The sequence below is a fragment of the Epinephelus lanceolatus genome, chromosome 9 (assembly GCF_041903045.1).
Source record: "Epinephelus lanceolatus isolate andai-2023 chromosome 9, ASM4190304v1, whole genome shotgun sequence".
Lineage (NCBI taxonomy): Eukaryota > Metazoa > Chordata > Actinopteri > Perciformes > Serranidae > Epinephelus > Epinephelus lanceolatus.
Genome location: NC_135742.1, coordinates 47305001 through 47331213, shown reverse-complemented (window position 1 = coordinate 47331213; position 26213 = coordinate 47305001). Strand labels below are relative to the sequence as shown.

The 26213-nt window shown below is 42.3% G+C and overlaps 1 protein-coding gene across 3 annotated transcripts in view; it reads right to left on the bottom strand.

Annotated features, from left to right (window-relative positions):
- tncb (tenascin Cb) overlaps positions 1 to 26213 on the bottom strand; it is a 194080-nt gene that overhangs the window by 29553 nt on the left and 138314 nt on the right. For all 3 annotated transcript variants that reach the window (XM_033618445.2, XM_033618447.2, XM_033618449.2), the window contains 8 exons: positions 15338 to 15481; positions 13471 to 13590; positions 12973 to 13116; positions 11169 to 11299; positions 10941 to 11073; positions 9682 to 9833; positions 8038 to 8134; positions 7639 to 7800 (listed from right to left, as the gene is read on the bottom strand). In XM_033618445.2, coding sequence (XP_033474336.1) covers positions 7639 to 7800; positions 8038 to 8134; positions 9682 to 9833; positions 10941 to 11073; positions 11169 to 11299; positions 12973 to 13116; positions 13471 to 13590; positions 15338 to 15481 — 1083 coding nt within the window. The remainder of the gene's footprint in view (positions 1 to 7638; positions 7801 to 8037; positions 8135 to 9681; positions 9834 to 10940; positions 11074 to 11168; positions 11300 to 12972; positions 13117 to 13470; positions 13591 to 15337; positions 15482 to 26213) is intronic.

Genomic DNA, 26213 nt, shown 5'->3' with positions numbered 1-26213 from the left:
TGAGCAATTTGCTCCTCTCCAGTGACAGAGCCCTATTGTGAGCCTGAGTAAGAAGCTGGAATTTATACCCTCTCTGTCTAAAACGCTGCTGCATGTCCATGGATTGATTTAGAAAATCCTGATCAGAATCACATATACGTCTTAGTCTTTGGGTTTGTCCATAAGGGATATTCTTAATAAGCCGTGGAGGGTGAAAGCTGTCTGAATGTAATACAGTATTTTGATCGGTTCTTAGCCATGGAGGGTGAAAGCTGTCTGCATGTAATACAGTATTTATGAGGAATTCAAAGACAAATGGGAAACAGACACGGACACTTTTAGGGATGTGTTTAGTAATAAAATCTATTCTATCTCAAGTTTTATTAATTGTAACACTACCCATGTTATGTACCGACTTGAGTGTATTTGTGGCTGTTTCTATGTGGGCCTTACTAAAAGAAGACTGAGGGACAGAGTGGCTGAACACAGGTATGCCATTCGGACTGGAAATTTGAATTATCCTATGGCCAAACATTACATGGAAGCACAACATTCAAATGACTCATCCCTAAGAGTGTCAGGTATTGAGGTCATTAGCTTGGGTGCCGGGGTGAGGATAAATTCAAACGCCTCAAGCAAAGAGAGGCATATTGGATCCATGCCCTTAAGGCCACCAGCTTCCCTGGCCTCAATGAGGATTTTGACCTCTTATCCTTTTTGGAAATGGTTTTTTGTAAATGACAATGTGTAATGGTCCTGAAAAGACAGCTTCAACTTACAGTATTTAAGATACTATGCAGATGTCATCATTTGCACATCTGCACTGGAGGTTTTGTTTATTTCTTTATCTTTATGTATATACTTGTATTATTTTCCGTATGGTTTCTACTGTGGATTCTATTCTGTTTACATTATTCTTATTTAGTTAAGATTTGACAGTCTGTGAGAGGGGCTCAATAAATTTGTTGTCTGATCCCCCCAGAAGTTACAATCTTACAGTCTTCTTGTACTAATTCTTGACTGAGGCCTCCTAGAGGTCTAAAGAAAATGGCACAGACTGAATGATTCACAGCTGAAGTGATTGCAACTATAATTGCTTTGTTTGCTCTCTTGTCTTCATACACCCTGAGGAAGGCGCAAGCCGACACGCGTTGGTGTTTTTAATGACCATTAAATGAAGGCTTTTTAATTTTTCCAAACCGACCTGAGTGCCTGGACTTTGATTCTTATTGCCTTCTGAGGTTATATTTGTGTTTGTTTCAGTTTGTTTTGGAATGAATTCATCTGCATTAACATTAAGTAACTGCTGCACTTGTGCCTTTTCCAAATATGATTTCATTCCATCTGAGACCTTTGATGTCCATTTTCCACTTGTTGTGCTTCATATTTTGAGAATTTCAAGTTTTGCAATTTTTTCAGCAATCTCAGTGTTCAGTTGGAGCTCTTCTCTCCTTTTGCGCAGGCATTGCTCCTCTTCTTCCAAAGCATGCTTTTCCTAGCCTGAGTGTCACACTGAAGCTCCCAGAACCTTCAGTCTGACATCGCCTCCATTGAAGGCAATTTACAAGGGGGAGGGAATTTGATTTTTCCCTAACCAATCAGTAGAGATCAACGACTCACCCAGAATCTGACGTCATTAGTATCCATGCCTCGGGGGTGCCGAAAACAAGCGAGCATTGCCCGTTTAAAATGTCTCCGTCGTCGTGCATGCCCAGCTGCATCGTCGTTAAATCCAGTTTAGTGGCTTCCTTAATTTGGTCCTCCATTAACGCGAGTAGTGGCGAAATACCTCGATAACATCGTTAATGTGGTCTGTAGGATCTGTAGCGGTCGCCATTGTTGCTATCCTCACCAGTTACCCACCGGTGGACAGCTTGACATCAGCGTGGCGCTGACTGGCTAATCGCTAGACCTGCCCCCACCCCCGGTATTCATTGGTCCTTCCATCTTTTGGACGAGATAAATCGCAAATTCATTGCAGTATGCCAGACCAGAGATGCAAGCCTACTCAGTTGAGTGGGTGGGGTCTATGAAGGTTCTCTCTGTCTCCCCCTCTCTCTCTTTTTCTGTCTCATTGTGTCAAACGGATTAGATAATTTATTATGCTGATCTGTTCTGTACGACATCTACTGCACGTCTGTCCATCCTGGAAGAGGGATCCCTCCTCAGCTTCTCTTCCTGAGGTTTCTACTGTTTTTTTCCCCCGTTAAAGGTTTTTTTTGGGGGAGTTTTTCCTTATCCGCTGTGAGGGTCCAAAGGACAGAGGGATGTCGTATGCTGTAAAGCCCTGTGAGGCAAATTGCGATTTGTGATATTGGGCTTTATAAATAAAATTGATTGATTGATTGATTTATATGGTCTGGAACCAGGCTATGCTTTTCCTTTAATAATTTGTGCCTCATGGTTAAGGCTGCCAGCTCAGCTTCGGCCTTTAAACGTGCAGAAGAAGTTAAAGAGCATTGTGACTGAGATGTTTTGTGGCTTCCAATATTTGAAACACTATCATTTGGATTAATGTCATCCTCAATTTTACTTGGTTCATTCATTTGGTGTAATGGAATTTCTGCTGAATCCTGTTGCTGAGATTTTTTGTCCAGTTTCAACAATCCATTTTTGAGTGTCCTTTTGAAATGTATTGCTGTAATTCATAATGCTTGAAAACCATTCCTTTTGGTTGATGAGTTCATCCTCATGGAGTAGAGGCAACAGTTCATTGTGTGAGGTTGTGGCATTTTCACACAGTGGGTCTCATTCATGAAAAGTGAGTAAATCTGTGTCTAGATTTGCACATAAAAGCCTACGCTACTAAAAACCTACTCCGGATTCAGGAACGCCGTGGGAAATGAAAAGATTTGATTGTAAACACATGTATATGATCATGAATGCCAATTCATCGTAAAGTGACAGCGCGCTCCCGGTAATCAGCAATTAGCATAAATCCCCACCCATGAATAGCCAATGACCACCATATAAGGAGGTGTAGGTGCATCCAGTCGACCTGTCAGTCATGGCCCAAAGAAAGAAAGAGAGAGAAAGAAAATGAATTTTTCCGAAGCGGAGATCGAAATAATTTTGGGTGAAGTGGACTTAAGAAAAAACATTTTATTTTCTTCAGTTAGTAGTGGTGTGACAGGGACAGGCAAAGCAAAGGCCTGGAGGGAGGTAACAGATGCTGTTAATGTTGTCTCCGTAGTACAAAGAACCATGTCAGAGGTGGAGCGTAAATGGTTTGATATGAAACTGGAGGCAAAGAAACGCATAAGCACACACAAAAAAAATACAGTGGTCACCAAACAAACAGAAGATTCATTTGTGGGGTTTTGAATGAAGTGGGAACGGGAAACCAGAGATGTTTTGTGCGTAATGGATAAACTCTAAATCAGTGATGGCTGTCGGAATGTAGAGCTATTTAACATTTATTTTAACAAATGATATGGATAACATATAGCCTACAGCAGTTTTGTATGCATCATCTTCAAATTATTTGAATCTTAATAGCCTAAAAGCTCTGTTTTATACAACGTAAATTAAACATTTTTCAAATCAGATTTATTCATTCAAATGATCAGAAAGCCACAAAAAACAAACAAAAAAAAACGTGTTGTCTCAAATAATTCTTTCAGCTGGCGCGTGCTCCTTCGTGGCTCCACCACCTGCTGCTCCTGCTGCCCCTGCAGAACCCAGGCACCGAGGCCGAAGAGGGTGTGATCCGGCTGTCCTTAGGGATATTTTTATTATCATCATTCAACATGTAGAAAGAATGTGTAATAATTTACATAGATAATTCACAATCATGAACCTAATCTGGATCTTAAACCTGCTAATTGCCAACTAATTTAACTAAATGTGTTATATTTTTGTCATCTGTATATTGTGTACATAACAGAGCACAATACGAGTTAAAATTGTAATTTCCAATAGTGACAAGCAATATTTATGTGCTTTACTAAATTTACACAAGCACTGCGAGTGGTCAGGAGCAGGAGTAGGAGTAGGAGCAGATTTTTTTAGTAGCTACGAAAAGATCGGAGCGTAAATTTCCGTCTGCGAACAGTTTACACACAAATTCCTTCTGCTCACGTTTCATGAATGAGACCCAGTGTGTCTAAATTATCCAAACATTGTTTCACATCAGACACATTTTCTCTTTGTTTCATGAGCCTTTTCATTTTTGGTATTAAACCTTTGATTTTATCAACAACACGTTTGCGTTCATTTTGCAGGTTTTCAATTTTATTCAGCAAACCCTTTTCAGTGAGTTTCCTCTCCCTTTGTTTCACAGACTCCATGTCAGAGCACGAGGCTGCGTCATTTGTTTGACTCATTTTCATTCCATGTTCAGTGAACCGTCACGGTTTAAATCCATCCACAATGCATAACAAATCAGGACACTGCATTTCAACAAGGCAGCATCAGCTTTCCTCCATGTAACATCAAAAAGCTTCGAATATCAGCATCAAAGTGCAGACGTCATTCAGAGCGCAGAGCAAACATAATGCACAGACACTGCATATCCAACCAGCGTTCATTCATTCGACTGTTCCAAACGGAGGCGTTCGACATTAATGCAATCCGGATTCCTTCTCCACACACATACATGCACAGGTGAGCTTACCTGTCCTCTATGACGGATCATATGGCGCTTTGTCTTACTTTGTTTGGGACCTGCGCTGAGCATCCTGTAGATTTATTTGCGCTGCAAGCGATCGCTTTATTAATTGATGCCTTTTTTGTTGACAAATATTGCAGCTTTCCAGTACCTTAACAAAGTCTCTTGTGAGGCAGAGAATAGGTCCTGTGTATTTGTGTGACGCGCTGCTGCTGTTCCAGAGAAGCACACTGAGTCCAGAGAAGTTTTGAAGTTTAAATAACACAATCAGCTATTACAGTGGCTTTACAAGCGCACATATGATGTTGAATGTGTACACTTATTGGCAAGCGTGTATCAAAGCAAACAAAAGAACAAAAGCGGTCAACAAAAATTTCGGCTACCTAGACTCACCTCTCTCCCCCCAGTGCAGGTGAAGCAGCCTCTAATATAACCTACCGGCTGTCAACTACGGTGCTCACGTGACCCCAAACTCTGCATATCACCTTGGCAACAAGACAAAACTAATTGAACACAGAATAATCAATCAGTAAAGCAATTTCTGGCTCCTACACCTACAAACCTGCCAAGACTGTCACTCTGACAGAAGGACAAAGTGCAACATTCACCTGTACTGTTTATCCCGAAATTTGGCAATCAGGCCAAATTCACACATATTATGAAAGTTAAAAATGCTGATCAAAATTCAGCCTAATTTCACATTCCTGATCCCCATCATTACCCCAGCTCAGACTTTGACTCTGATGATGACATTTTGTAAATAATGTTTTCTTCTTTTTTTGTCTTTTCTCTCTCTCCCTTTCCTTCATTTTTATGTATATATATATTTTTTGTTTATCATTATTATTATTAATTTTTTCTTCTTCTCTCTTTTCTTCTAAACAACTGCCATGATGATACATTTAATTAATATGTATATATATGTATATATATATATATACATATATATATACTTCTTTCTTTTCTTTTTGTTTTAGTGATTAATCAATAATCAAAAGGGGGGAATTGTAATTGTAATTTCAATTTCTTTGTGTTTTCTTTGTGTACTACTTCAGATGTCTAGACCTCTTAACCTCCCACCCGGATACAAAACCTTGCAGGATACACACCCTAGCGGGTCTGCGCCAATACCTGCGGCAGACAAAAGAGTGTGAAACACACCTTAAGAGGCGTTCCTCAGGTATAAATGTTTAGGCTTTCCCATGCTCGGGGTCTTTCTTCATTCTGACCGCTCGTGTGTTGATTGACCTTTTCTTTGCAAAGAAAATAAAAAACATTGTTGGCCGGCAGAAGTCTATATTTCATTTTTCACCAACAGCAGAGAATTTCCACAACAGGTTTAAATTAAAGTTAGTTTAAATTCTATGTATCTGATCAATCTCAGTTTGTTCATGGTACGATGAATCCTCCACGCATATTAAGGTTATTTAAGGAATTCTATAAGGTTCTGTGTTCAGACCAGTTCTGTTCACTTTATATATGCTTGCCTTAGGGAGACGTTATTAGAAATCGCTCTGTAAATATTCATTGTCATGCAGATGATACACAATTATATCCATCGATCAAGCCAGGAGAAATGGATCTGTTAACTAAACTTCAAGCATGTGTTTAAAACCTGGATGAGCTCCAATTTTCTTATGTTAAATTCAGACAGAACTAAAGATATTGTACTTGGCCCCAAACACCTCAGGAACTCTCTATCTGAAGATATAGTTTTTCTAGATGGCTTTGTCCTGGCCTCCAGTATGATCACAAGGAACTTTAGAGTAATCTTTAATCAAAATTTGTTCTTTAACTCCCATATAAAACAAACTTCAAGGACTATGTTCTTTACCTGTGTAATACTGTAAAAATTAGCCATATAATTAGGCAAGTGATCCAGAATGCTGCATCACATGTACTGAGGGGAACTAAGAAAAAAGAGATAATATTTCTCCTGTTCTAGCTTTTTTCTTTTTAATTGTGGTTCTTAAAGTCTCCAAAAGTAGAATGGGAGCGAGAGCCATCAGCTATCAGGCCCCTCTTCTGTGGAACCATCTTCCTGTTTAAGTCCGGGAGGCAGACGCCATTTCTACATTCTTGCCTTGGACTAGCCCCTAGTTAGGCTGGCATAGGCCTCGTCTGCCAGGGGACCTACTATGATACACTGAGCCCCTTCTCTCTCTCTCTCTCTCTCTCTCTCTCTCTCTCTCTCTCTCTCTCTCTCTCTCACTCTTAGATTCTGAAAAATTGGTTCTTCTTCATTTGCTAACATCCATGTTCTATTACTGCATATCACCAACTCAGCTTCTCCTACAGAGCTTTTGTGCTCCCTTTAATATAAGGTTCTAACAGATCGCAGCTATGCCTGGATTGTGGGTCATGGTTGCACTGCTGCTGTGGTCATGCCGTGCCTGATGCCTACAACTACTGCTATTGCTGTGCATCTCTCTCTCTGTCTCTCTTACTCTATCTCTCTCTGTCTCTCCTTCTCTTTATGTAACATTTTGTTACATGAATAACATGTACATTTATTATGTTGATATGATCTCTACACACAACATCTTTTGCATGTCTGTCTGTCCTGAAAGAGGGACAGAGGGGTATCCTTTGCTGTAAAGCCCTCTGAGGCAAATTATGAGTTGTGATATTGGGCTTGTTGTCATATGAAACACATCAGTGAGCCACACTGTGTCACTGAGTGAAATGTTTCATGATTACCATGAACAGCGACACTGTAGCTTATTTAGACTCAATCCCACATACACCATCCTGCTAAAGCACCAAATGTGGATTAATCCACTGCTGAAAATAGTCACCATTCCCTCCTGTTTGTTTAATAAAAACTATTCCCTCCTGTTTGTTTAATAAAAACTACAGTGAGCAGCTGTTTGATGAAATAACTGAGCCTTTAAAAAACAACAACACATAAATACATAATATGTACTTATGTATGTATGTATGTCGAGGAACCAGTGGGTTAGGAGCTGAGTGCCGCAGACATAACAGGGAAGTCAGGGAGTATTGAGAGACAGAACTGTTTGGCTGCATGCTACAGAAGTCAGCTTTACCTGCTGTTCCACTATATCCTCCTACGTGGACTTTGTAGCGGGTCCGAGGTTCAGAGACAGAGAACTTGTCATATTGAGCGTAGGCTGTTTCACCCTTATCTCTCAGGTCGACTCGCAGCTCGTACTGACCTCCAGCTGTGATCTTATGCAGGTTGGAAAGACCTGTGTGAGAGAGGAGATGATATATTCATAAGATGGGCAAAGCACACAAAAATGCAGTGATGGGCTTGATAAGATATGACATTATTTTACATTTAAATATGTGCCAAAAATCTCTAATATATCTCAAAATATCTCTACGGCTTATATCTAGCTAATGTTAAGGCTAATATCTTGCGCTCTCTCATTATGCTGAATAAAAAAAATACTGTGTTGTGCTCTGATGTTTGTTTAAATTACCCAGCCAGAATTCATCATTCATGTCACCAAAGCCAGCTGTGTAATTCTTCCAGTTCCGGAAAAATTCTAGTCTACCACTCTGTCGTCTGAGGAACACCTGAAAGTGAATGACAATAAATATTTAGATATTCCCACTGCAAACCAGTTGAATGGTTGAATGTAAAATGTGTGACATAAGAGCAGGAAGACCAACCTGTGCATTGCCTGGATTGACTACAAGAAAGCCTACGACTCAATGCCACACACATGGATACTGGGATGTTATCATCCTATATCTGTCTTAACCACTTTTTCTAAAGTTTTAGAGAAACTAGTATATTCAAGAATTAAAAAACATTTAGATGTGAGCAACATACTGTACAGCCATCAGTATGGTTTTCGAAAAAGAGACACAACAGAAATGGCCCTTCTGCAGTTCGTTCATAAAGCCTCTACAGCTCTAGACAATAAAAAAATTATCTCGGTATATTCTTAGACTTGTCAAAAGCCTTTGACACCATTGATCACAATACCCTTATTGGTAAACTTCAAAATATGGTTTTCATAATGTTGATCTTGAATGGTTGGTTAATTTAAAGGACAGTGAACAATATGTATGTCTAAATAAGCAAAATTCTAATAGAGCTAATCTTCTTTGTGGGGTACCTCAGGGTTCCATCCTTGGAACTTTTGATATAAATGAATGATTTACCCTGGGTCTACAATAATATACTGCCTCTTTTATTAGCCGATGACACGTGTCTTATTGCTTCACATTAAAATTGGCACACTGATTCGAGAAGCAAATGAAGAGCTATCATCAATCTCTAAATGGTTTCAGATGAACAAACTCTCTCTCAATTTAAATAAATCTAATTTTATAATAGACCAGACTCGTGTGTTCATATACACATATGTGCACCTAACTCATCAATTGCAGAGCACTCTGAAGAATTTTTTAAAATTTTCTTCAGACATTAATTCTTATTGTACAAGACGCTCAAGGGACTTCCATCTTCCATATCGTTGGACTTCCCTGAATCGATATACACTGAAATACAGAGGACCATCTCTTTGGAATAATTTACCTACATCTCTAAAATCAGCATCTACATTATCACTGCTCAAAAAACATCCAAAAAAGTTTTGAATTTTTTAAAAATGATTATTTTTGTTTTTTGGACCTCATTGTAATACATCACACCTTCTATACATTCATTTCTGTATATCAGTTTGATATTACTACTAAGCCTTGACACCTTGAAGTTTGTTCATTGCTAGCTATATAGGGGAGGTAATCTTTATAAGTCTTTTTGGCTTCCAACCTCTCCTGCACAATGTTTTAACTTTTTTGTTATTTTATTGTCTTTCGTGTATATAATGTGCAAATAAACTAAACTAAACTAAATGAAAGCACAGCAGATTTTCAAAAGGTAGTGAAGAGTCTCTTTATCAGAGCTTGTTCTTATGACTGTGAACCAAACGGTAAAATTTGGGCTGTGAAGGCAAAACAATGATAATATGATAATTCTCTGTGGGTCTGTCCCTAAGAATGACAGCTTCAACATTTTACATAGTTATTGGATCCATTGTTAATATACTGTAGAAATATTTATCAGTGCAGCCTCAGTATTCACATATAGAGCATATACTTTACTGACTTACAATCCATCCACCCCCATCAGTGCTCATATCGCAGTAGACCTGCAGGGGCTGGCTCTCATCTCCACCCAGAAAGATGGTGTAAAGATCAGATGAGGTGTCGCCATTCAGCAGCAACTGGGAGCAGTCTCTGGGGTGTCTGTACAGCACACCAGCTACAAACACACAAAGCAGATAATATGAAGGAATAATAAATAACGTCACTGACTATGCATGAAGAGCAAAAATCAGCTGCACTGTGTGCAAAGTGCAGAGGGATGGCTGCAAGCACGTGACTTAACTGGGGAGACCCAGCATACATTGGGGGAGGTGTATGGTACATTCTGTACACCATTCAATAACAAGGATAGCATTTTAGATAAATGAATACAATCTCACTCTGTGTGTTTGAAGTATGAGAGGAAACTGAAGCATACCAGCCCCAGAAGCAACCAAGGACCCTCTTGATATGAGGTGACAGTACCAACAAGGTCATTACTGCCAGAGAGAGGACTAGAAAGGCGCTATACAAATGCTGGACTATACCATTTACCATTAACCAAAAGGATAAAATACCAAAATACCAATGGATAAATGCCATAGCCTTAAAGGCATACAATGCAGGATTTTCCAACAAAATAAAATTTAGATTCACACAAAAGTAATCTTTCTCAATCATTGCTAATGACCCACTAGTATGCGGTGGTTTCTGTATCTGCAGAGAACCTGCCCTCAACCTGTATTTTCTTATTTTCCTCTTATTTTTGGTTTTGACGAGAGGTTTATGGTAGTCAACCTTTGGGTAGTGGTGTATAGCCCCCAGCCAATAGCAGCACAGGTTCAGGACTCTATAAAAACATAGCGACCAGCCCTCTCTCATCCTGTTCTGTGGATGCAAGCTGCAGGTCTGTGTGTCTGTTTAATTGAGCCACACACTCAAGTATGAGCTTCAGCTGAATTCAAAATCTGGCAATTTAGCACTTTCCTGCAGGGTTGTGCAGGGTGTGGATGTGTTATTTTTTTGCTTTAGAATGTAACCGCAGTGAAAAAATCAGAAAATGTTTTTCTCCTCTGATTTACTTTGTTCTTTTTAAGACCACTCCTCTTCATTCACGCTTTTGTTCGCTTGACCACCCCTGGTCTCTAAGTCTTGTTGAGCTGAGGAGGAGGTGCCTAGTTTGATTGTTGTGTAAAGAAATGTGTAGGGGTTTTGAGGTATCTTTTAACAAAAACACAGCCCACCATGGCTGAAACCTGTTCAGTGTCTATATGAGTCCACTCACTGGTGGTAAAGACAGCAGTGATGACTCTGCTTCTCTTTGGACCAGCGATGGCCTGCAGCTTGACTGAATACTCTGTGGAGGCGCTGAGCTGAGCCATGTTATAGGAGACAGCAGTGGGACTCAAGACCACCTCCTAAAGGAGGAAACATGTTCAGACATTTAATTCCCAGACACACTAAATAGATTGAATTTACCACTGAATCTGTTGGAGTTCTGGAGTCTACTCACATGCACGGCGCCATCTGCAGACTCAAAGCTGAGGATGTATCCGGTGATGTCGGCGCGAGGTGGCTTCCAGGTCAGCATACCATTCTCTGTCTGGATGTTACTGGCTGTCAAGTCCTGAGGGGCGTCCACATCTAAAAACAATATCTTACCAGGTCAATTTTCTATCGGTTGCTCTTTCTCTCAGTTGTGATAGCCCTTTTTGTGATTAATGGTTTATACATTTTTCATCTACATATTTCTACATGACATCACTGCAGTCATTTATCAAGCTAAACAACAGCATAGCTATAATATAATTAAACTCTGTCTCACACAGGTTCTGCCCTCCACTGGACTCTATGGGTAATGCTCTCCTCCACTGGCAAGCACGCAATTACTCACTCAAAGCCGGCCGATCAGGATGTGCCTACCCCAATACTTGCAGAGCCCACAGTGCATATAGGAGCCATATGACGGCCTTAGCATCATTTAGCGGGGGTGAATTGCCCACTGATCAGCTTTCCCCATGGATGGGGTTACCAAATTACCTCATCAATGCCTTAGTGCAGATCATACAGAGAGCAGTGTTCAGCAGCTAACAGCCTGCAAGGCCTGCTAGGCACTGCCCAGCTTGCACGGCTTTCGTCTCAGCTGGCTGGTCAGAGTGCAGTGAGCCTCTACCACCGATGCTGCCTAACAGAGTTAGCTGCCACTGTCTCTTGTGCAGACCATCCAGGCAGCGCGAGCAGTATCCACTGAGCGAAAAAAAAAAGTCCAAAAAAGTTAATAACTTACAAATTATGGCGAAAAGGTAGTTTCTTGCAACCCTAGAATTGAGATAAAAATATTAACAAATGAAAAAACACTGCTGATAAGTAGTGTTTAACTTTTGCTTTAACACTAAAAATTAAAACCCTTGGCACGCACTGCAGCGCAAGCAGACAGATGCGCGACTCAGAGCAGCACGTGTCACTGACACCAGACTCAGAGCGCAGCAGACCGGTGGAAAATGTCACCATCAGCATATTATTTTACATCAGTAAAATCTATTTTATCATTATTTTGAGTCACATTGTTGAAAGAATTTAGTTGTCTGTGTTCAAGCAAGATAATAGGTCTCCATTCATTGCACGTCCGGCTTTCTATTTCCTTGATGGTGCTGCATTCAAGGTCCCCCCAAAAAACGGGAGGAAAAAAAAAAAGCCGAATATTTTAATTTTTTTTTTTCACAATCAAATCCCGTGCCATCGAACGAAGCTTCGAACCTTCAAATTTTTTGGGTCAGCCCTACAAACAAGTGTGTGTGGCAACACTCAACTACTGTCTGTGCAGGACACCAGAGGGAGAGACTTTTCTCAAAGTCTCTGTGTGTGTTCAACTCTTGTGGCTTCTAACTGAATCCCTTTGTGGTTTGGAGTTTAGTTTGTCTTCCGTATCCCTATTTGTACTTTCAGAAATCGATGAGATTTGTGTTAAGTTACTGCTGATGAAAACTCAACATTGGTGCTTCACAGTAAGAGCTTGTACAAAACAAAATAACATATAGGCAAGTCCTGATTAGCTGGCTATATATATTTATGCAAATTTTAGTGGGCGAATGCAAGCTTGTGATTGGAAAGCACTACTCATTGAATCCACCTGTGCCAACAGCAATAGGGTTACAGTGTTGTAACCTCAGTTCCTCTTCTTTGTTATCTCACTTCTTGAGTACGCTTTTGTTGCTGTTATTTCTTGCAGTTATGATATTAAATCCAGTTGAGTGTTTGGCTCCTACTTTGACCATTTTTGATTTAGTGTGATTCAGCTTTTAGGCAGGAATAATCACCGGTAGTCAACTCGGTTGTAGTGGCTGCACTTTTGGCCATGTTCCTCACAGCATAGACCTTCACAGTGTAGTGTGTTGCTGGTGTCAGAGAACTCATCTCAAACTCAACCACATTTCCTGATACACGCTCCATCACCGGAGCCACTGGAATGACACAAACGGGCCTTCAAGTTAGCACATCAAGGACAAACATGCATGATGATAGGCTGGTTGTAAAAGAGGAAGCAAACCTGTTTGGACTGATGCCTCTAACAGATATGCCTCTGATTCAAATGCAGTTCACTCAGATATGATAAAAAAATATCCTCTCTTCTGTCTCATTAGTTCTTCGTTGAAAGGTAGTAATGATCATCTAAAGATAATCTCAACATCATCATTCAACCAACTGTGGCAAGTAAAACCACTGTAATGTATTTTATGTAGGCTACAGTATGTGTGTTTATTCATATATCTTTACGTATTGTTTGTGTTAGACATGCATGTGAACACACTAGATACCAGAGTCTGCACTGTAGGTGATGACGTAGCCGTCTACAGTTGCAATGGCGGGCTGCCAGAGCAGCAGAGCTTCACTGTCTGTGATGTTGACTGCAGTCAGACCACGGGGCTTATCCAGAGCTGTAACACACACACACACACACACACACACACAGAAATATCTCCTTATGGACAGAGCTAGAATAGAACCATGATGATACTCAAAAATGAAGCTTTTGAGTTTTCATCAAACACTGTCTTGCCTTTTATTTTCCCCCGTTAAAGGGGATTTTTTGGGGAGTTTTTCCTTATCTGCTGTGAGGGTCCAAAGGACAGATGGATGTCGTTTGCTGTAAAGCCCTCTGAGGCAAATTCTGATTTGTGATATTGGGCTTTATAAATAAAACTGATTGATTGATTGATAAAACAGGAAGTTGTTTTGAAGGGGCAAGGGATGCTTGAAAACTCACGAAATGTGGCACACATCAGAGGTCCCAAATTGTGTTGTCTGATGTGATTTTTGTCCTTTGATGTGCCAAGATGGCTCAACAGCGCCCCCTAGAAAATTTCAGCAGCCCCCGAAGCTGGTTTCGCCTGCATGTATGAACACCACACTGTTTGATAATAGTCTCACCCTAGACACATCTATGTGACAATTTTCAGTCATAGACATAGCACCACCTATGGGCAACGGGAAGTACATCTTTTCAGACACTCATCTTTTAATTTACCTGAAATTTACATGGTGTGGTCTATATTTGATGTACAAAAACATGACATATTATTGATGCATTCTCCAGCATCCTCTCATGTATAAAGGATGTGATACAAAATGTGAAATAGGTCATTCCAGTGCCGACACTTTATGAAGGATATGCCATCTCAGTCCTGCGTGCAGTGTCTGACCTTGACAGAAATGAACTGCAGCGTCAGCCGGCGTCCTGCCATCACCCCCAAGTTGCGCGGTGCATCGCTGCTTGACGCTTTAAGCTTTCTTCTTAACTCAAATGAATTGACTTTGGGAGGGACTTAACATACTCAAAAACTCATGAAACTTTGCAGACATATCAGAAGTGGTAAAATATTTGATATTTTAGGGGTTTCGTGCTTGGTTGCAAAAAAAAATGGCTCAGTAGTGCCTCCATACAAAATTTTGAAAAGAAAAACAAAAAGAAAAGCTATTACAGGCTTGAGTTTTCATCAAACTATGTGACTGTGGCAAGGCATCAAACCTAGGGGTCTCGCCACAAAACAGGAAGTAGTTTATAACTCCAGCATACAAGCAATCTTCCCCAAACTTCCCAGGATTAACGACAGTCCCGCCGGGAACACATCTATATGCCAATATTTGGTAATGAGTACAGCGCCACCCACTGGCAACAGGAAGTATGTTTTATGAGACACTTATCTTTTGATTTACATGACATTTACACAGTGCGGTCTACAATTAGAGTACCGCAACATGATGTATAATTGGTATCCACTCCAGTGCCACATAGTGGAAAAAGGATATAGTACAACAACAAAAAAAATGTCATTGCAGCATCCACACTCCATGGCGGATATGCCATCTCACTTCTGCGTTTGGTGTCTGACTTCCACAGAAATGAACTGCCGCTTCAGCCGGCATCCTGACAGCACCCCCGAGTTTGGCAAAAGTGCGAGGGCCCGTACATCGCTGCTTGCAGCTTTAATTATTATTTATTATTTGAATTGTTCTTAGAGATTGCTGTGTTGATTGTTGTGAGATTGTAAATTGTATCAAAAGAGTAGCTGTACAACCAAATTATTACAGTATCACAAAACTGAAAAATCCAGGTAAACACACATGCTTAGATCTAGTCTTAGGAAAATTAAAGTGTATATGTGTGTTCCACATAAGCCTTACCTGTGGTAATGCTGTCTGATCCAGGCTCACTCTCACTTTGACCCTTGAGAGCAACGATGGTGACCTGATAGGTGACCCCTGGGGTCAGGTTGGGCAGCACAGTGTGAGACTCAGAGCCATTCACTGTCAGTGTCTTAGCATTACCTGGAAGAGGAAATAACATGATAGATAAATATAATACATTCTCCATACTCTCCTACATTAGGGCTTAAAAAATATTTTTTCAACTCTCCATCTAAACAAACTTAGTTTGCCATGACCATTGTGGAAGTTTAAACTGAAGTTTGAACTGAAACTTACTGAACTTGAACATACTGTAAATTGAACTGGTAATGAACTGCGTGGGAGGATAAAGGTCACCGTATCAACATTTTCCATCTTGGAGGAAAAAGTTACAGAGTACACTGGGAACTAGGGATGGGTACTGATACCCGGTACCATGACAGCACCGGTGCCGACGTAAACGGTAGTAACCAGACCGAAAAGCAACGCAGATTTCGGTGCTTCATTTCGGTGCCACTGAATTTTTCATTACCGCCCCCTTACCTCTATTGCCGTGCCGGTGTTATGCAGAGTTTTGGATCCCTGCCGAGAAGTGCATCCAGCTCATTGGGCAGCTGTGGATGTGCACTACACGTGACGTCACGTCAGTATATTTCACCTGCACCTGCACACAATAACCCTTGATTGGATTGAAGTGAACCTAAAATGCCGAAGGCGAAACGGTCGAAAGTTTGGCTGCACTTCACCTCAAAAGATGCAGACTCGGCTGCCTGCAACAAGTGCTCGAAGGCGGTATTGTGCAAGGGAGGTAACACCTCGAATTTGACGACACATGGCATTTTTTTAAAAGCCGAGCAATGCACCGTCTTTGATAGCCTGCGAGACCCCACGCCAAGCACATCTCCTGCCGCTATTGGAGTTAGCAGCATCCCCGGAGAAGAGAGTCCCACTCCCAGCCATGCCAGTGTCGTTGACGCTACAGATGATGACAGCAGCCGTTCTTCTTCGGGTGAGTAACTTAATGTTGTTAATGTGTAATTTACGTTGAGTAAGTATCTTAATGTTGTTAAATTAATGCGCTAAATTTATGCATGTAGGGTGAACTAGCAAACACAAAATGCCTTAATAAAAAGGCACCATTTTTGGACAAAGTTTGTATGTTTTCCATTCTTTAAGCACCGGTTCGGGCACGGTTTAAGCACCGGCACCGTTTCAAAAGTACCGGTTTGGCACCGGTATCGGATAAAACCTAAACGATACCCAACCCTACTGGGAACAGCCCAAATGTTTTACGACTGCTTTCATGCACGCGTGTTGTGTTTCACTGAGGGTCACTGTTTACAGATATGCTATATCCTTTGACCCAAATAGCTAACCATATGTAGACGCAGGGGACGGTAGGGTTATTGGCAGCTGGCTGATGGAAAAGGTCTTTTTAGGAAAAGGGAGTGTGGGGGACAGCCAAGAGATATGTGCACTCAGGTCACCCTGACCGAATCAGTAGTAGGAAACCAATGCAGCAATTCCTCAAACCTAGTATAATTATGGGAGACATAATTATGGTAATAAACAGAAGCTGGTGTGTTAATGAAGCAGATATATGGCCACACTGTGTGAGAGCAAGTGGAAATTCCTTCCTTTTAACATTGTGTGTGTGAGTTGGGAGGTGTGCAGAGTGAATGAAGTCCTAGGGAGAACTGTTAGGCAGTGCCTCGATTTAGGTGGGATTTATTATAAGAAAATTAAATGTGTTACTGAGAATCCACTACTCTAGTGTAGCAAAATTGACAGAAGTGTTGTAGAGCTGAGCGCAAGTGCAAAAAGGACAAACTGCAAGTGTCATTTCAAATGTTGAGGGATTGCTGGCATCATTACCAATCCACTGTGAAAGAGGCTAAAGGAAAATATTTCTCAGATATGGTTATGTTAAATTGTCATAAGCCTCGTGTGTTGTTTAAAGTTATCAACTCTGCTCTGAATGCGCCACAGACTGTTGGAATTGAGGCCTCCCCTCCTGTGTGTGAAAACTTTCTTCACTTCTTTATTGATAAAGTCACTTCTGCCAGAGCAGTTATTTCACCTCCTGCTCATGATCCTTCAGTGTCTGTCCCCTGTTGAGCCTGTGACCCTGCCCTTTGTGCAGGAGATTGTGGGTCATTTGATGCCATCAGGTAGGTTTTCCCCATTGTTGGGCCATCTATTCACACAATTATTAATTGCAGTCTGTCCTCAGGAGTGGTCCCTGTAAATTTTAAACATGCAGTTGTGCAGCCTTTGATTAAAAAAAAAAACCCGGGCTGGATCCTACTGTTTTTGCTAATTTCAGGCCAATCTCTAAATTGCTTTTCTTTTCTAAAATCTTAGAGAAGATTGTATACTCTCAGTTCATGGACTTTTTAAATGAACAAAATATTCTCTAAATTTTCCAATCCGGTTTTAAAACATTGCATAGCACAGAATCAGCGCTTTTAAGAGTTTGTAATGACATCTTTTTAGGTACTGACTCTGGTCACTGTGTTATCCTTTTGCTTTTAGATTTGACTGCTGCATTTGACACAGTGGACCATGAAATCCAGATTGCTTGTTTGGAGCAGTGGGTGGGCATCAGCGGCACAGCACTTGATTGGTTCAGGTCCTTCCTGTCACATCGGACTTTCTGTGTCAGCCTTGGTGACTCCGTGTCCCCCACTGCTCCTCTCTCATGTGGGGTCCCACAGGGCTCTGTGCTAGGCCCTCTTCTGTTCTCTCTCTATCTACTTGGTTCTATTCTCAGGAAGCATGGCATTTCTTTTCACTGTTATGCGGATGACAGTCAGATCTATATGCCCCTTAAAAAGACTGACTTCTCCTCTGTTAAGCCACTACTGAAGTGTCTAGACGACCTCAAAGCCTGGATGGCTTTAAATTTCCTAAATTTTAATGAAAAAGTGATGGTCTTTGGTGGCACCTCTGTGATCCCCTTAGTTTATCTGGGTTCCTTGGCACAGTATCTCAAGCCAACTGTATATAATCTGGGGGTAAAAGTGGACACAGACCTTAAGTTTGACAGCCAGATTAAAGCTGTGGCGAAATCTAGCTTCTTCCAGTTACGGCAGCTAGCAAAAATAAAACCAGTCCTTCAGAGAAAGCACTTTGAGACAGTAATCCACGCCTTCGTGACCACTCGGCTGAATTACTGTAATGCACTTTATATGGGGGTTAGTGGGTCCTCCATTGCTCCTCTTTAACTGGTACAGAACGCTGCTGCACGTCTTTTAACTGGCACAAAAAAGTATGAGCACATTTCACCTTTTTTAGCTTCACTCCACTGGCTGTCTGTCCATTTTAGGATTCATTTTAAAATTCTTTTATTTGCTTTTAAAGCCTTAAATGGTCTTGCCCCACCCTACCTCTCTGAGCTGCTGCACCCCTACACACCCAGTCGATCTCTCAGGTCAGCTGACCAGCTGCTCCTGACAGTGCCTACAGTTAGGCCTAAGCTCAAAGGGGATTGAGCATTTGCTGTGGCAGCACCAAAACTTTGGAATGAACTGCCACTGCGAATTAGACAGGCTTCCTCACTCTCTCATTTTAAAAGTCTTCTTAAAACCCACCTCTTTTCTTTGGCTTTTGACACCATGTAGGTTGTTGTTTTTATGTGTATGCATATTTTTATCTCGTGCGGGATTGGATTGGATTGGATATACAGGCCAGGCCCAGTGGTTGAGTCATCTGTGTTAACTCTGAGAATCTGCTGTATTCAGTACTGGTGTGCTGTGAGGTAAATTTTAATATAGGAATGCAGGGCAGGCCCAGGGGTTAAGTTGCATGTGTTTACACTAAGATGCCGCTGCATTCAAATTTTAATATAGGAATACAGGGCAGGCCCAGAGGCTATATTTGCATGTGATAGCTCTGAGAATCCGCTGTATGAGTAGGGCAGGCCCAGATAAATGTAGCCAAGATTCCACTAGAGGAAATGGTAGAGTTACATGAGCATTGTAGGGCTAGGCATCCGGTTTAAGATGACACAAAGAATGAAAGCCCTATAGTAATAACGAGAGAGCTCATTTTTGTTGTTGAAAAATAAATAACTAATTTAGTAAATGAAAAAATATATAATAAATAATTAGATGGATGAGCAAGTAGATAAATAATTGCATAAGAGAGAGATGGAGAATAGTAATAGAAAAGTAATAGTCAACATTAGTGTTTGTACATATGGAGCAATTCACTGCCACAAGTATTTGACGATAATCTGACACGTTGATTACTAAGGGATCCACCTGAACTGGAATAATGTGTAAATTGAAAAATTTGTCTAAGTCTTTTAATGTTTGATAATCCTTTAGGTTTGTATTGAGCTAGTGTCAAAGTCTTATGTGTGTGAACAATATATACAATACATTTTAATACATGCTCTGTGTCATATAAAACACAATTAAAACAAAAAATATATTAATAATAAGAAATAATAAAATATATGCTGGTTGCCCATTTGTGCATGAAAAATAGAGTGTGAGTGGATCTACTTGGGGTGATAATTTCTTTTATGCTTATCTCTTTCTAAACCATGAAGGAAAATTGACAAGAAATAAAGGTTAGTTGTAATAGGAAAAGTCTGAATTAAATGGTTTGTTGCTCTGTATAATGAATATCATGATACATGGTGTTAGCTGTTGGGTGTGGACTCGGGTAGGTGAATTTGGGATCTTTATTTAGCCAATATTGTGGGAATAGGCGTGTCAACCTGTCACCTGTTAAGGCAATCAGCCAGGTGGGCACCATATTTTATTACAGACTGATGGCGGCCGTGGTCAACGATAGCCTGTAATTTTTCACTGGGGTTTTTGGTAAGGTGGTAAAGACAAAAATACTTCCAGAATATTCTGTTGGACATAATAGACGCTGTATGTGTTGGTCCCCTGGGCAGTTTTTTTTCCTATCAAAGCGTTTTGGGTTTCAGTAATCACTGCTGACAGTTTATGCTGTGAGTTTATTCGGATTGTTTTTCTTCTTCTATGCTGAAACAGAAGGCGTCCCCAGGGTTTGGCAATGGGCCGCCACCAGCAAGGGCTCTGACTACCCCAGCGGACTATGCTAAGACATCCACACCAGCGCCACGACAGACATTTCTAGCTCGCTCCAGTCCTTATATTCCCATCACCTCGCCAGCAACCACTGAAAGGTTTATTTCAGGAAAGGTTACTATTGAATACACAGAGGTGGCTGCTCGGAGGACGGAATGGGAAAGACAAAGCCACTTGACCACTCATGAAATGGAAGAGGAGCTACAGCAAGCTGAAGACAACCTGTTACGCGCAGCCGCAAGCCTGGAATGGTCCATACGAAATGACCAGGCCGCCTGCGGGGACATGCAGGACGAGCAAGACTACCAAGAAGACCCTGACATTGAAGACAGCACTACACGCAGCAGACTCAGGAATGGAAGCACCCTGAGGAAGCCCTAATATTATGGATACAAACAAGATGATGCCACTGGACTATTTCCTCTGAGGATTAATAGTCAGTGACAGAGTGCGATCACCCAGTTTGAGGAACATACAGCTGGGTTCAGCTTGGCGTTAAGGGATATAAAGGAAATCCTGTGTCACCAGCTGGACCCAGGGGTTGTATCAGCCACTCTTAACAAAGCAAATACTGGAGGAATCATGGACGATAACAAATATGATGACAAAATTTCTCCAGATACCGGTGTGAGGTACGGGCAGCCATCCGCGAAACCTATCCAACCAAACCAGAACCTAGTCGCCTCAAAGGTTATTAGTGGGACGAGGGTACCCCCCATCCACAACTTCATCCAGCTGTTCCAAAAAAAATGGAAAGAGCGCACACTGTCAGAATGGGATGCTAACGAAACCACCCAGGCACTTTTTATTGACAAGCTCATCCAGGCTCTGCCTACAGCTGTACAGACCGAGCTAAACATCGTTGTCAGCCTCACAGCAAAGCCCTGGACTAAGTGCCTGGCATATATTGTTCACTACACAACAACATACCTGCAGAATAGGGATGCCCCAGACCTACAGTGACGTGATGCCCCAGACCTACAGCTTAAGCTGGTGAAAACTCAACTAGGGGCGCTGCAAGCTGAACTGCAAGGTAAGAAGAAAACTGACAAGCCCACTACCATGCAGGCAGTCATGGTTACACCCAACCAGTCTACACCTCCCGGTCCAGCACCTACACCTTCCGGACCAGTGCCTTACCCGCAGCTGGTTCCCCCACCAGGAACACCCTTCAACGCCTATGGACAGGTGGCAATATCCCCAACCCTTTTTGTGACATTTCCTGTCCCAGTTTTTGTTAAAAGAACCCAAAGCAGAAGCGTGGACATGGGGGTGGTGTCCCTAACCCTTGGAGAGCATGGACAAAGGGTCCTCCAAACCAGCCTACTGATCCATCCGTACAAAGCTGGTGTTGGTACTGTGGTGATGCAACACATTGGATGCGAGACTGTCCTATGCTGCCACGTCTAAACAAAAAGGTTGACTCCATTCAAACAGCATCTCCATATCCGCCTCTGCTGTTTGCACACCTATGGCTCTGCCTCCTTCTCCAGCGTGGGAAGAGTCCCGCTACGGGTGCCCAAAGGAGCCAGAAGAGGGGAATGTGCTCAGTGTATTCATCACAGACCCACGTAATGAGCCTACTGTCCATCTTTGCATCAAGGGAGGTCCACCTGTCTCATTTCTAGTACACTCGGGTGTGGCTTTTTCATGTGTGGGTCGTAAGGATGGACCTCTCCCCTTGCCAACTACTGGCTTTTCAGGACTAAGACAAACCTTACATTTCATTGAGCCACTATGCTTGACTATCGATGACTTCACCATACATTCTCCACTTCTGTATTTGCCTGTGGCACCATGCAACCTCCTGGGATGTGCCCTTTTGTGTTGCCTAAATGCTAAGATTCTCTGCAGCTGAGTAGGAATCCAGGTTTCCTTTGATCATGACAACCCTTGCACCCCTCTCATTCAACAGATGTCGGCTTTGCACGTGAATGGACCTGCCACTGTCTATTGGCTGGAACTGTGACCCTGCTCATCCCTATGGATATAGTTTTCCACTGGGCACCCTTCATTGAAACACTGGACTATCAGTATTATCTTGTTCAGGATCCTTTGCACTGCCCCTTGATGTATGACACCTAAAGCTCATAGGCGGAGTACAAGACTCTTTGGGATGACCTAATGTCTGGCACTGAACACGACTCACAAATCAGTGACATTTACTGTGGACCAGAAGGTGTGGCTGCCGAGGTCATACTCCCATCCTCACTGTTTTCTTGGTTTAAACCTGACGAAACTGGGGGTTCTGTAGCCCCACATGTCTCTCTGATGGTTTCACAGACTCACACACCTAAAGAGTTGGGCCAGGTGGTGGCTGCTGCCCACGCAGCATCTTGGGTGTCAACTGGAAACTCACTTCTCCACATCGCTGCTGATAGGACCTACACCTGAATCTCCTTGGTAGCTTCTGTCACTACACGGGCCACCAAGGTACTTCTCGATAAGGGTCCTGCTAACCAGATGTTGGAAATTCCCTCTCCAAGTGAAGACAATGCTGCAGAGGTGGCCTCGTTATTAGCTGAGGTCCCAGAAAAACTGTGCACAAAACACCCAACTGACATCGGTTTGATGTCCTCATCTGGAGAAGTGGTGATCCAGTTAAAACCCAATGCTGAGCTACCATTTCACAAACAGTACCCACTCTCTCAGGAACAGACTGATGGGATCAGAAAAACCATTGCTGGACTGTTGGAGGCTGGCGTGCTGGAGCGCATGACTAGCCCCTGCAACACACCCATTTACCCTGTATCCAAGATGAACTCTGACCAATGGCATCTGGTGCACGACCTCAGAGCCATAAATGCGATAGTTGAAGCTGAGATTCCCCAAGTACCTGATCCTGCTACCTTATTGTCTGCCATTCCACCAGGTATCAAGTTCTTCACCGTCACTGACCTGTGTTCTGCCTACTTTAATGTCCCATTACATTCATCTTCACGCTACCTGTTTGCCTTCACCTTTGAGGGTGTACAGTACTGATACACAAGGTAAGTACAGGGCTATTCTGAGTCGACATCCAACTTTAAAAGGTTGCTAGCGACACAGCTGGCTAACCTAAATGTCCCATCTACTGTGATCCAGTATGTTGATCATCTTTTGATCTGTTCCTCCTCGCGGGAACAGTATGAGTATGAGTATGAGTATGGGCATAAAGTCAGTAGAGACAAATTCCAATTTTGCCTCCCCATGGTCAAGTACCAGGGTATGGAGCTTTCAGGAACAACATGTCGCATTGTGTCAGATCATTTGGAGGCCATATTGAAAGCCCCTAAAGCAATGATGTCAAAACACATGCTTTCTTTTCTAGGCATGGCAGGTTACAGCTGCACGTGGATTGTGGACTATGCTTTAAAGACTCAACCATTGCGTGATTTGGTAAAAACTGCCTCTCATTCACAAAGCACCACCTTGCAGTGGAATGAGGAGGCTGCACATATCATCTCCGTGTCATCTTAGTGGTGCCATTTGGCATCAGAGGGAGTTTCTGCGAGCAGATGGTAGACCTGTAGCATATGGTGAATTGATCGCTGATTTGATGCATGCAATGACCTTGCCCTCTTCTTTGGCAGTTGTTAAATGTGCAGCAGACTCTAGCTTTGTTACTCGTGGAAATGCTGCTGCTGATTTGGCTGCAAAGACATTGAAGAGGCATGGTGGTCACTTTATTTAAAACCAACGGTTGACCACTTGTTGAGTAGATGTGCTATTGCGCTGAACAAAAAACCTTAACGGCACCCATTGGACACATCCCAATACCAGAGGGACCGTTCAAGCACCTGGCGACTGATTTCATTGACATGGTTAAACATGGTTAAAATAGAAAACAGTACATCCTGGTTGTTATTGATAGGTTCAGTAAGTGGATCAAGGCTTGCCCAACAGCTAAAGCAGATGCCATTGCTGTAGCCAAATTTCTGACCTGAGAGGTCATTCCCAGATTTGGTATACCGGAAGAGATAAGTTCTGACAATGGCACGCACTTTGATAATGCAGTAATGAAAAGGATAACTCATGCACTAGGGATTAAACATCGCTTAGGGTGTGTCTATCATCAGCAGTTTCAAGGAATGGTTGAGAGAGCAAATGGAACTCTGAAGTTAAAACTAGCAAAGATTTGTAAGGAGAAAAAAATAGACTGGTTGACTGCTTTGCCGCTAGCACTGATGAGTATGAGAATGCAAACTAACCACATGACACATTTGTCACAGCATGAGATGCTCACGGGTCAGCCCATGCCTGTTCCATATTTATGTGGGCTTCAGCAAGGCGCCCTGCTTGACACGCTCACTCAAGATTTACACAGCTACGTGCAAAGATTAACTCGTATACATGAAGTTCTGTTTGCACAGGTTAAGGAGGCCAATGAGACCCAGGGGAAGGAGGAAGTGAAGAACCCCATACACCCAGGAGACTGGGTGTATCTACGCATGTATCTGAGAAGGTGGGACTAATCACTGAGGAGTGGTCGGCATGAAGTCATCCTGACCACACCCACAGCAGTAAAAGTGAAAGGGAAACCCCACTGGTACCACATCACTCACTGCTGCAGAACCGTAGAACCTGAAGGTCAGGGGCCTCCACAAAAGAGCAAAGTGCAAAACATGATGACGTCACTTGGACAGTTGATTACCAGAGCACAGACAAGAGCAGAGGAAGACAAAACATGAGGCGCCACAGCAAAGGCATGGTGCTGTTAGGCATAGTGGGAGTGGCATTCATCATGAGCCTGGTGTATACATTCATCATGGGCCTGGCGTACAAGAATGACCTGCCGCACTATCCCTGAAACGACACCAACAACACCGGTGGTGCCCTCACAACTCCTGTACAGGTGTAAACCAAGCTGACGGCTATTCCTTCCGCTAGCGACTCCACACCCACCGACGATTATGAACACTATTAGTGCTGTGCGACATTACGATATATATCGTAGTGCGATATAAAAATGTCTACTGTACAATATAACCCTCTATTGTTTATATCGGTTTTTCTTTTAAATTAAAATTACACATTGTTACACGTTGTATGAACAATGAATGAAGGCTAATGTAACTGCAGCAAAGCTACTACTTTGCGGTAGCATTTTTACGTCACCCGCAAAGACTCGTTTACAGCAGTGCTAGGGGAGCATGCATGGATGTAAACACCAACATGGCAGAGGCAGAGAGCTTGGCGGAGAGTGTGGCGGAGAACACGGCGGAAACAGAACCCAGAGAGGAATTAGTGCCGAAAAGAGGGAACCGGAATTCCATAGTTTGGTTTTGGTTTGGATTTAAAAAGTCAGACACCGACCAGACAATGGTAATTTGCAAAACATGCCACCAACAAGTCGTTGCTAGCGACTCGAACACCTCTAATCTTTTCTACCACTTAAAGACACGACATGAAGAACAGTACAGAGACAGCGTGAAGATGCGACAAACTACTAACGTTACCTCAAAACCACAAAGTGATGAAAAGAAGAAAACACACCAAACGAGCCTGAAAGAATCGTTGACCAAAGGCATCCCCTATGACAAGTAGTCCCGCAGACACCATGAAATTACAGATGCCATTTCTAAATTCATATGTAAGACATGGCCCCAGTATATACTGTCGAAAAGAAGGGCTTCAGGGCACTGGTCAAAACCCTTGACCCCAGATACAACATGCCTGATCGAAAACACTTCAGTTATGTCCAACTGCCCCACATGTATGAAGAATGCCGTGCGAAGGTGAAAGAGTAACTTCCACATGTGGAATATTATGCACTGACGACTGATCTGTGGACGAGCAGAGTCACACAGCCATATATGAGCCTA